This window comes from Orycteropus afer, unplaced genomic scaffold (genome assembly GCF_000298275.1).
Source record: "Orycteropus afer afer isolate SDZICR_OR568_19922 unplaced genomic scaffold, OryAfe1.0 scaffold00012, whole genome shotgun sequence".
NCBI lineage: Eukaryota > Metazoa > Chordata > Mammalia > Tubulidentata > Orycteropodidae > Orycteropus > Orycteropus afer.
Genome location: NW_006921599.1, coordinates 12,242,385 through 12,253,579, shown reverse-complemented (window position 1 = coordinate 12,253,579; position 11,195 = coordinate 12,242,385). Strand labels below are relative to the sequence as shown.

The 11,195-nt window shown below is 40.1% G+C and overlaps 1 protein-coding gene across 1 annotated transcript in view; it reads right to left on the bottom strand.

The window, feature by feature from the left end:
- Positions 1 to 1,799: 1,799 nt before the first annotated feature.
- The window catches only part of LOC103206464 (myosin regulatory light chain interacting protein), a 32,915-nt gene continuing 23,519 nt past the window's right edge, over positions 1,800 to 11,195 (bottom strand). The window contains exons 3-7 of the mRNA XM_007951921.2: positions 8,403 to 8,588; positions 6,091 to 6,288; positions 5,190 to 5,354; positions 3,886 to 4,306; positions 1,800 to 1,889 (exon numbers count right to left, since the gene is read on the bottom strand). Coding sequence (XP_007950112.1) covers positions 1,800 to 1,889; positions 3,886 to 4,306; positions 5,190 to 5,354; positions 6,091 to 6,288; positions 8,403 to 8,588 — 1,060 coding nt within the window. The remainder of the gene's footprint in view (positions 1,890 to 3,885; positions 4,307 to 5,189; positions 5,355 to 6,090; positions 6,289 to 8,402; positions 8,589 to 11,195) is intronic.

Sequence of the window (11,195 nt, the reverse complement as noted above, 5' to 3'; positions counted from 1 at the left end):
TTTAACTTCCAACTTCACCATTCCCTTCCTTATGCAATACCTTCCAGTACTTTTTCCAATTTTAACTTTTCATCTGTTCATGTATATTATTACCCCATTTATAACTACATTCCAATCTCAGAACCAGAAAGCAGATGAGTGATAACTAGGTGAAATGTTCTGCTTGATCAGAGCCAAATTCCCTAAACATTTCAAAATTTTAGTGTTGGAGCAAATTAGATATTAGCCTTGATGTTGTCAATGGTCTTCCCTTTAAATGAATAAAAGTGGCTTAAATGACAATAACTGTGACAATATAAACAGAGTGTTTGGTTTAAAGTCTTTATTATCCTGAATATAAAAGACAGAAGTCCTCTAGGATATAACAGAGTTCTTTATGTGGAAACATTTTTTTACAAGTGAAAAAATAAATACCTCTTGGAATAAAGGCTTATATGCTAATATGTGCCATAAAAAAGTAGAGTTTTAATATCTGACAAAATGTCTGTGCAAAGAAACAAATGCATAAACACATTACTGCTACATTAAGGCAATATGAAAAGTATAATCAGAAATCTCAGTAAAGTGACAGTGTAGGTTTCTAGCTTTAACTTAAGCTAGTATTGCACCTGGTAAGGTCATCTAGGTCTCCCTACATCCTAGAAAACCCCACTAGCTGACCAGAGTCCAAAATGCCCAAGTGGGAGTGGAAAACATGTTTTAAGAATACAGAAAGAAAAAGAACTGAAACCTTCCAAAACACATGGAAGGGACAACCAAAAGTTAATACTTAAGCATTTACAATTATAAAAAAAATGTATACAATGTCTAAGATACTTATGATAAGGCTGTAAAAGGCTTGAGAGTTCAAGCTAAAGCGACACTGATGGGTGAGGCTGGAGTAGATGGAATATAGAGTGCTTGGGAGAACTGAAGAACTACCATAGTTTGTACACCTTGCAGCTTCATCTCCAAGTGAGTGATGGTTTCCCTTCCCAAGGAAAATACTCTCCTATTTCAATGTTAAAGTAAGGTATTCCACCAAGCCAAGAGACCCAAGGAGTGCTTGACTACTCCACAGAAATCTCGTAACCAAATTGGTAGCATTTTGTAATTGAAAGGTTGGCAGGGGAGTGAGGAGCACTGGAAGGGCCTAGGAAACCACCCACCCTGAGTTACCTGTCGTCCATTAGGCAGACTGATTTAAATCTGGCAACTCTGTTGTCAACCTTGTAAAAGTCACTGAGTTGGTTTTTAAATCTGTGTACCTTCTAATCATTCTTGAACAAGTTGTAAAAACAGAAATGACATTGAAACAAGGACTATTTCTTTAAAAAAAAATGTTCCTATTAAAAATGTTTGGAGCTCCATAACCATACAAAAAGAACCTAGTAAAATCTTAAAACTAGTTCTTACAAAACTTGCTGCAGGTAGGAAACTTACCTCAGGATACCTTAGGCAGATTTACAACATAACTTCCTTATAGGTACTCACTTTTTGGCTATGTCGCCACTTAGCTGACATCAGAAGAGATTTTGCGTATTCTTTTACTTGATCATTAAAAAAAAAAAAAGCAAGTCCTAGGAATGTGTCTGTGTCCCAGAGCGCTTCCTGGTCACCACCACGGGAGCTGTTTGTTGCTTCTATGCATGGGTATGTTTTTGCAGTGAAGAGCAGCTGTATTCTTTTTTCTTCCTATTTTAAAACTTCACATGGCAAATGGGTGTTGGAATAATTCTCTTCTTCACAATCTATTATTTTTATAGTTCATAACAGTGTAGTTCATGGCAACGTGGTATGTCAAATAAATGCACAAAAGATCAGATCACAGTTAGATTGAGAAGACTGGTGTGGGTTGGAAGGTAGACGTGCTGAACGTGTTCCACACGCGATCTGCAGACTGGACAGGACTGAAAAAGAGAAGCCACAGTATGTGTTAGAATACCTTTATGGACCTGTGTCTTCAGTCTTCTCCTTTGGCCCATAGATTATATTTTTTAAGTAGGTGCTGCAAACAATTAATTCTAGACTTTACCTCTGGTGGCGTAGTGGTTAAAGCATTGGGCTACTAACCAAAAGGTCTGTGGTTCAAACTAACCAGCTGCTCTGTGGGAGAAAGATGAGGCAGTTCTACTCTGTCCTATGGGGTCACAATGAGTTGGAATTGACTCGATGGTGGTGGGTTTCATTTTCAATTGGCAGAGGTCTTTGTTTTCTAACAGGTTTTAAAGTTAACAGTTTAAAAGGAATTGAGAACAAAGATTACAAAGACCAAAAAGTATAAACTGAATAAAATTAGTCAGATTTTCAGTCAAACTCTAACCAAGGCAGAGTTGAGTAAAGCAATTACTAGAGACATCTTTCTTTGCAGGCTGTGGTCCTTATATTCCTTAGGCAGTAAACAAGAAACCCTCCCAGGGAGACTGTGTGTTTTTGGCTCATTTATTACCATTATTACTGGCCTGAGAACAGCCAGCGAGCATGGCTATGTTCCGAGTCACACGTAACAGCTCTACATTACTGGCTGACTTTTCAGCAATCACATGCCCTTTGTCAGACATAAGGGTAGCCTTACCCACAAGATTACAAATGTGGCGTGAGAAGGATAAATCCATGACTGCTCTGAGGAAATAATTCATCAGAGCAAAATAATCTATTCTTAGGAAGGACACAGACATCCTGTTGGGCCATTGTACAGCCCAAAGATTACTTACTTCTGAATTTAGTAGCTTCTAAAGGCACAGATGTTACTTATGGCTGGTTTTACATAAAACAAGTGACATTTAGCAAACACTTCAAACTGAAAAAATTACTGTAAACATGTTCCACATGTGATCTGCAGACTGGATAGGACTGAAAAAGAGAAGCCACAGTTAAGTGTTAGAACACCTTTATGAACCTGTGTCTTCAGTCTTCTCCTTCGGGCACTGCCTTAGAGTCAATTCCAACTCATTGTGACCCCATAAGACAGAACAGAACTGCCCTATAGGGTTTCTGCCTCAGCTTTCTCCTTCAGAGTCGCTGGTAGGTTTGAACTGCTGACCTTTTGATTAGCAGGTGAATGCCTTAACCAGAGACAACCAGAGCTCCTTATGTAAGGTATAAGAAAGGAAAAATTCCTATAGAGGAGTTGCTTTTGTTTATTTATTTTTCTACGTAGCTAACATCAAAATTATTCTGACTTGCCAATCCAAGAAACACTAGAGGCATATGCAGTAATAACAAAAGAGTCGTAAATAATCAGAGAAAACTTACCCATGGATAACTGGGAGTTAACTGTTGTTGTTGTTGTTGTTATGGGCTGTCGAGTCGGACCCGACTCATAGCAATCCCTCCTTGGGTTTCGGAGGCAGTATCACTACAGAAGTAGATTGCCCCATCTTCCTTCTGAGGAGTGGCTGGTGGGTTTGAACCGCCATCCTTCAGGTTAGCAGTCAAGTACCTTAGGCACTATACTACCAGAGCTCCTAGGGAGTTAACTATAGCCCCAAATCTAAGTATTCTTTCCCAAATATTTTAAATAAATAATAAAGACCATCCTCCAATGTGTCAGGACATAGGATACAACATGAAATGGAAGAAGACACCCTGGACCAGGCCTCAGGAGACCTGGATTCTGGACTTTGGTTCAGCCACTAACTAGATGTGTTATATTGTTCCCTCCTCTGTCTAGTGACATCTTCCAGATCTTGAAACAAGTCAGATTCAGAGTAATTCCACTGATGAAACCAGTAGGCTGATCCACAATGTTTCCAAGGACAATGCCTTTTAAGTCATCAAATACAAAGGGCAGTACCAGGTGAAGATGAAGTCTACTCATTTGTGTGTGAGTTAGCCTCGTCCCTGGCACACATAGGTGCTCATTCACTGAGTGAATGAATGGCCCAGCCACCCACGCCCACTAACCTGTAGCTGCGCGGCGCAGCTCTCACAGCACACAGTGTGGCCACAGGGGCAGAAGGTGGAGTTGATCTCCTCCTCGCAGCACACCATGCAAAGCATGGCCTCCTTCAGCTTGCGCAGCTTCTCCTGTAGCGCGCGGGTCTGCTGGCAGCTGAGGCCCTCGCAGCTGCTGCAGTTCATGCTGCTTTCTGAGGACTTCAGCGGGGAGTTTGGGGGGCTGTGGTTGCTCCTTGAAACCAGGTCCACAACACCAGCATTATAGAGAGCCCTCCGGGCATGGTCATAGACCTCTTTTGATGTTCTTTTGATATCAAAGACATACTTCTTGCCAAGGTTAATATTTTCATTCAGAAACAATGATGCCAAGTGGCCCTTTAGGTCTCGGCTATACTGCATCATGACGGCACTAGTCACCGTGTCACACCTGTGGAGGGAGAGGAGACATCCGTCTCAGTGCAAAAAAGCTCAGGTGTTTCCGTAATTAGACCCGAAAACACCGTGGTAAAAAGAATATTTGTGTTAGCAGATGTTTAATATTCTTGTCTGCATGCTTGAAAGGAAGTCCTTCCAGTTTTATATGTGTTAAATATTTCAGTGACTCTACCTTAATGGTTCTCAAGTGTTTCCAAAGTACCTCCTCCAATAAAGCAACAGTGAAAGGGTGTCTCCCTCTCCAGGGATATGAGGTATGGCCTAAAGGAAATTTTTCTTTGAAGTCTAGTCTTTTATCTTAAAAATTTCTGTAAGTTTTCCATTCTGCTCCACGATGTGTGTCTGCTTTAAAATGAAAATGTTTAAGACTGCCTACCAATTACATTTCTTAGCTTTCGTTTTCCAAATATTTGAGTCCAATCACAACTCCACTTCAAAGGGCCCTTGCCTGAAATGAGGGTATCCATGTTGTTATTAAAAAAAACCTTGACTACTCAGGGTTAGGATTCAAGAAGGTAGTTCTTACAGAGAGGATCGATGGCCAATGTCATCCTCCTGTTGGAAGAGGCGAAAGCAGCAGAGGAACAGGCCCAGTCACCCAGGGTTATCTCCGAGAGAGGAGGTGGTGTAAGGAAATAAGGCAGGAGATAAGCATGGAAACTGTCTATGGAGTTTACACATAGGCATTTTCTGTGGACAGCAGGGATGCATCGATAAGGTCTCCACTAATGAATCAAATGTCCCAAAGCAGCTGAGTTCTTAACTTCTGCGATAGGCTCATGGATATAAGGATAAAAGAAAAGGTATGAACCATGCTGTCACCTAGAAATCTTACATCTGCTGGTGCTCAGGATCAAAAGCAACAGGGCACGTACCTGTAGAAGGCATGCGTCTCAGTGACAGCTCGGTAGAGCCCACTGGCTGCCCTGGTGCTGATCATCTTAAATAACAGCACGATGCTGTTCCCTGACTCCTTGGTGACCGTCAAGTAAACATTCTTTCCTGACTGGGTGGCCATCTGCACCACAGGGTATGCAATCCTAAAAGGAAGGAAGAGAAAGTGAATGTGTCTGAAAAGAGGGATTTACCAGAGCTGGGGTGTCATTTTAGGCTCCTCATTTGCTCATGACCCAACAGTAAAAACAGATACTTCGTCTGGGACTACCAGATGACCACTCTGCTCCTTAGATAATAACCAGAACCAGGTGCTGTTGAGTTGACCCCGACTCAGGCGACCCTATGTGTGTCAAAAGAGAACTGTGTGCCATTGTTTTCAGTGGCTGATTTTTTTGGAAGTAGACTGCCAGGTCATTCTTCCAAGTGCTTCTGGGTGGACTCGAACAATCAACCTTTCAGTTAACTGTCCTCTCTGTCCACTCTGAGTTAGCATTTTTAAAAATAATCAAATGGTCATCAAGACCTGAAAAAAATTACTATATATATAAAAGTGAAACATTTTCTTCCTAAGGGATGACTGTCTAGTAAATCCCTCTCCACTTTCTATTGTCACGACCAAAAAAATAAAAACAAACTCAATGCTGTCGAGTCAGATCCAACTCATAACGACCCCTCCTTGGGTTTCCAAGGCAGTATCTCTATGGAAGTAGATTGCCCAACCTTCCTTCCGAGTGGCGGCTAGTGGGTTTGAACCACCAGCCTTCTGGTTAGCAGTCAAATGCCTTAGGCACCACACTACCAGAGCTCCTTTGTCACGACCAAAGCTATAAAATTATACAAATGATAGAATAAAAAAAAAAAATTGAAGGCTTGGGTTACCTATTAATTGGGCTGAAGTCATCTTTGCAGATGGAGATTCCTTCAGGTCCAACACCAATGAGGAGTCTCTGTCCTTCGCTGTCCCTCACAGAATGCCACTCTACACCATAGTTCTCCATGGCTGATACAATCTGCAAAACCTGGTATTCTGCAGAAGCCTGGCTGGTCCCCTCCAACTCCTTATGCTTAGCAATAATACTGCAGGACATCACACAGAGAGATTAGCTTGTGAAACTGAGAAAAATCTTTGGTTTTAGGAAAATTATACATAATTTTCACTACAAATTATACTGACACAGTCCCCTATGAATCACAAAAACTGAGAACTGTATAACCTACTCCTCACTTATCAACTATCTCATTATCTGACATATTATATTTATGATAATAGTAAAAAAATCTATCCAACTATTTTGTGCACTGACGATGTACATCTGGTAGTAATGAATGCCGAGGTATGAGGCGAGAATAATAATGGCTGTGATGGTTAAAGTAATGTATCAGTGTGGCTGGCTATGATTCTCAGTGGCCTGGCAATTAAGTAATGATATAATTTGGCAGTTAAGTAATGATGCAATCTGGCAGTTATCTGATGATGTCATCATCTTCCATCTTTGTGATCTGATGTGATCATCCTCCATTTTTCACATAGTGTTCAATTTTCATATAACAACATGGTCTTTGGAACCTAATCATGTTGGTAAGTGAGGACTGGGTGTATAATAGATGTTTCATTTATTGAGCAAATGACTATAAAGTAATTCTAAGACACTGGCTCAAGGTCTCAACTATTAAATATTTAGTAGAAAAAAACTTTTGGGCATGTTGGATAGGAATGAATTGGAAGAATTATGGAAAATATTAAATATATATATATAAGACATTTATATATTGGAACTTCTCATGCATTCTTCTATGTATACTTTATTCACTTCATTATAATATAGCATCATAAGGGATTTGATAGTTTGTAACAAAAAAGCAAACAGGATTCATTTTGTTATCCATTATGATGGAAAGCCTCTAAAACGATCTTCAATAATCCCTACCACCTGATATTTGTGCTCTTGTGTACACTCATTCCTCACTTATTGACATGGTTAGATTCCAAAGACCAGTTGTGTGAAAACTGGTGTTGTGTAAAAAATAGAGGATGACCACATCAGATCACAAAATGCAGGATGATTACATAATTAGACATGGTGAGATTCCAAAGACCAGTTGTTGTGTGAAAACTGGTGTTGTGCAAAAAATGGAGGATGACCACATCAGATCACAAAATGGAAGATGACTACATCATTATCTGCCAAATTACACCATTACATAACTGCCAAACCACTGAAAATCATGGAGCAGTCAAGCAGACAAATAACCATCACTGGCAACATTACTCTCACCTTGCACCTTGGCATTCATGACTGCCAGAAGATGTATGTCATTAATGTGCAAAATAGTTAGATCATAGATTATTTTTACTATTTTTGTAAATGGATAACAAGATCATCAATAAATGAGAAGTAGGTTTTTCTTCCATTGAGTGTAGGCTGGACTTATTGACTGGCATTTAATGAACAGAGTATGGCCGAAATGATGGGCTGTCACTTCTGAGATGAGGTATGAAGACTGTGACATGTGTCTTGCTTTGACTTGGACCATTTGCCTTCTGGGATGCCAGCTTTCATGCCATAAAATAGCCATATGGAGAGGCGAATGAGGTGAGGAAACAAGATTGCCAGTAAACCACATGAGTGAACCAAGAAGCGGATCTCTCCTTTAGTGAGTCTTCAACTTGAGACTGAAGTCCACCAACAGTGTGGCTACAGCCTCACAAGAGATACTGAGCTAAACACAAGATTGTGAGAGATTCCTGACCTACGGAGCTGAGAGATATTAGTTATTTTAAGTCGCTTTTGGGCAATTAGTTATGCAGGAATAGTTAACTAATACACCTAGGTTCACTTTCTTGGTTTAATTCTTGCTGATAAAATGAAAGTATACCAACCTACGTGATAGACTTTACTTTAGGAGATTTGAGTTTTTAAAAGACCAGACTTTTTTTTTTTTTTAATTCTGGTTATGTAGTACTTAATAGAAGGGCATTTGTTTGTGTGGATTATGTCTTCTGTTTCTAAGTTTCTTGAAATAATAGACTAAAGAAGCTTTTGAAAATAATTGGTAAAATGGGGCAGTGGCCTAGTCTGGACCTCACAAATTATCTGTATTATACCATAGATTCATTTTCTTCTGGAAGTTCTTATAAACTTGAGAGTATATCCATGGGTATAAACGCTAGCCCTAAACCACAGCCTCACCTGTTCAAGGCAGCGCTGGAGAGCTCCTTGGCACACAGTTCCTCATAGTTGTATTTGGCAGTGTTCTGGTTGTAGTCTCCAAACTTGGTCTGGGCGAGGAGGGCATTGAGTTCCACGGCCTGCTCTGGGGAACATTGGAGGTGGCCAGCCAAGAGGGACTCTTTGATGTGCAAGAAAAAGATGTGCCTGCAACACAATGAGAGGATGAGGTTAGGATGGGGGACTGAGTTTTGATCTCAAACTCAACCTGCTGAGCAACTACATGATCACTTTTAAATGGAGAAAACAGAGCAATTTTAAAAGTTACTGTGAAAATGTCATCTATTAGAGAACTTTTTTAAACATGAGAATTAAGGCAAAACAAGTTATCTGGAATAAAAATGACAAACTTCAATGTTCGATCTAAACAAGATAAATGGATTCTATTTACTCAAGCTGTCTTAAAACAAAACAAATTTAATTAAGAGAAGTTCAGTAAAATCTAAGTTATAGATAGTAAAATAATTATACACAAGTTTTGGCATTATTAATTTTTTTAAATAAATTATCTCAATCAGAAAAAAAAAACAAAAACTGTCATCTTGACATGGATTCTGAAATAATCTTAAGGAATTATATAAAGAAGACAAGAGCCTCACTTTTATTCAAATGACCCCCAAATCTCCAGTTTTAGCCCCACTTTCCTCCCAAGAATCATATTCAAATGCCCAAAGCCCACATAGGTCTCCACTTGGATGTGCCTCGGGTGCCTTGTTTCAAACCAAACTCATTCTCTTCCTTTCCCAAACCCACTTTTTTTCCCAGTGGAAATCACAGATTCATTTTTGCTTTTCTCCTCACAGACTCACTTCTGACTCTTAACCCTATTTCCACCTACTTTTTGTCTCTGAAAAGTCTAAACCTCATTCCATTCTTACCATTTTTACCTCCTCTGTCCTACGTGCAACTCTCAGTTGTCAAAGAACTGACAGTAGCTTCTGAATGGATCGCTCTTCCTCTGGACTTTATGCTAATCCACCTTCCAGGCTGCTTGCTTCCAGCATAAACTTGTCATGTCCCTGCTCAAAAATCCTTCAAGGGGTCTTAACGTTGTTAGCATGAAATCCACCAAGGTTCTCCATGCTTGAGCCCTATCTGTCCAGCCTCATCCTCAGCCATTCCCCTCCAGCCACTATGCCACAGTAACAATTCCTCTTCCTGGGAAAAACCAAGCCCGTCCATGCCTCTGTGTCTCTGGCCTTGCTGGTCCCTCTGCCTGAAGGCCACTTATTCTTTCCCTTCACTTAGATTCCCTGCCTTTTCCAGAGCTAACCCTTTTCATCTGTATCACATATGAATGATTTATTCCTATATTACAGTATTTGACAGGATTCCTGGGTAGTACAAATCATTAACACATTTGGCTGCTAAACTAAAGGTTAGAAGTTTGAGTCTACCCAGAGATGCCTTGGAAGAAAGGCCTTGTGACCTACTTCAGAAAAGTCAGCCATTGAAAACCCTGTGAAGCACAGTTCTGCTTTGACACACATGGGGTTGCCGTGAGTAAAGGGTTGACTTAATGGCAACTGGTATGGTATTTGACATATTCTGACTTCTGTAATCTACATTTAAAAAGCTCTTGTGGTGTAGTGGGTAATGCATTCAGCTGCTAACCAAAAAGTCAGTGGTTTGAACCCACCACCCACTCTACGGGATAAAGAAAAGGGGCAGTCCGCTTCTGTAAAGACTTACAGCTTTGGAAACCCTATGGGGCCCGTTCTACTCTGTCCTATAGGGATGCTATGAGTGCAAATCGACTCAACAGCAATGGTTTTAATCTACATGTCACTTAGAAACTCTAGGGAGTACAAGATATCACTGTCTGCCAACCTATATTGTCAAATACCTGAGGAAGGCATCTAAACCTCCACAGCCAGATGGGCCTGGGTTATAAAATTTGACTCTGACAAAAGTGAATGCAGAACTTTTTTTGATAAGTTGTCTTAGTATCTGAAACATGCTTAAACATCACCATATTCCTTCCATTAATAATGAATTACCATCATTAGTAACTCTCTGAAACTCCAAGAATGCTACATAAGTTCAATTCCCCACTTCAACCAAGCCTGACATCCTTATTTCAGTCTCCAACACTGCTTTCACTGATATACTAATGTTCGAGGTTAGCGGGGCTAACACGAGATGGTTAAGAAAAGGGAAGAAGGAGAAAATGAAGGTAGAAATGTAAGGAGGGGCTATAGTGAGAGTCTCAAAACATCAGGTGGACCTTCCTTTAACTAAGAAATATCTGGATTAAATTCAGTGTTCTCTGCCTTCTGTAGGAGCTTTGGTGGCGTAGGGTCTAAAACACTTGACTGCTAACCAGAAGGCTGACAGTTCAAACGCACCAGCTACTCCTCAGAAGGAAGACTGGCCAATCTACTTCCACTATAATTTTTTCCCTGCCTTCTATCATCCTGAATATCTGATTATCAAATACTGCCAAATATGACTTTTTTTTCCTTTATTCAAAATTCCTATATAAAAATTACAGTCAGAATACACAATAGCACTGAAAGAAGATAAACATGTTTTTTATTAACCCAAACATCTGCTAGTCTTTAAAGTATTTCTGACATACTGCTAAAATGACAAGGGGCCCCCCACTGGGGCAAAGAAATAATCACAAAATAATGTGTTTAAAAATAGCTATCTGGGAGGCGGGGCAAGATGGCGGACTAGGCAGAAGGATTGCACAGACCCTCTTCAACAAAGAAAAGGGAAACCAATTAACACAGACACAGAAGATAATCT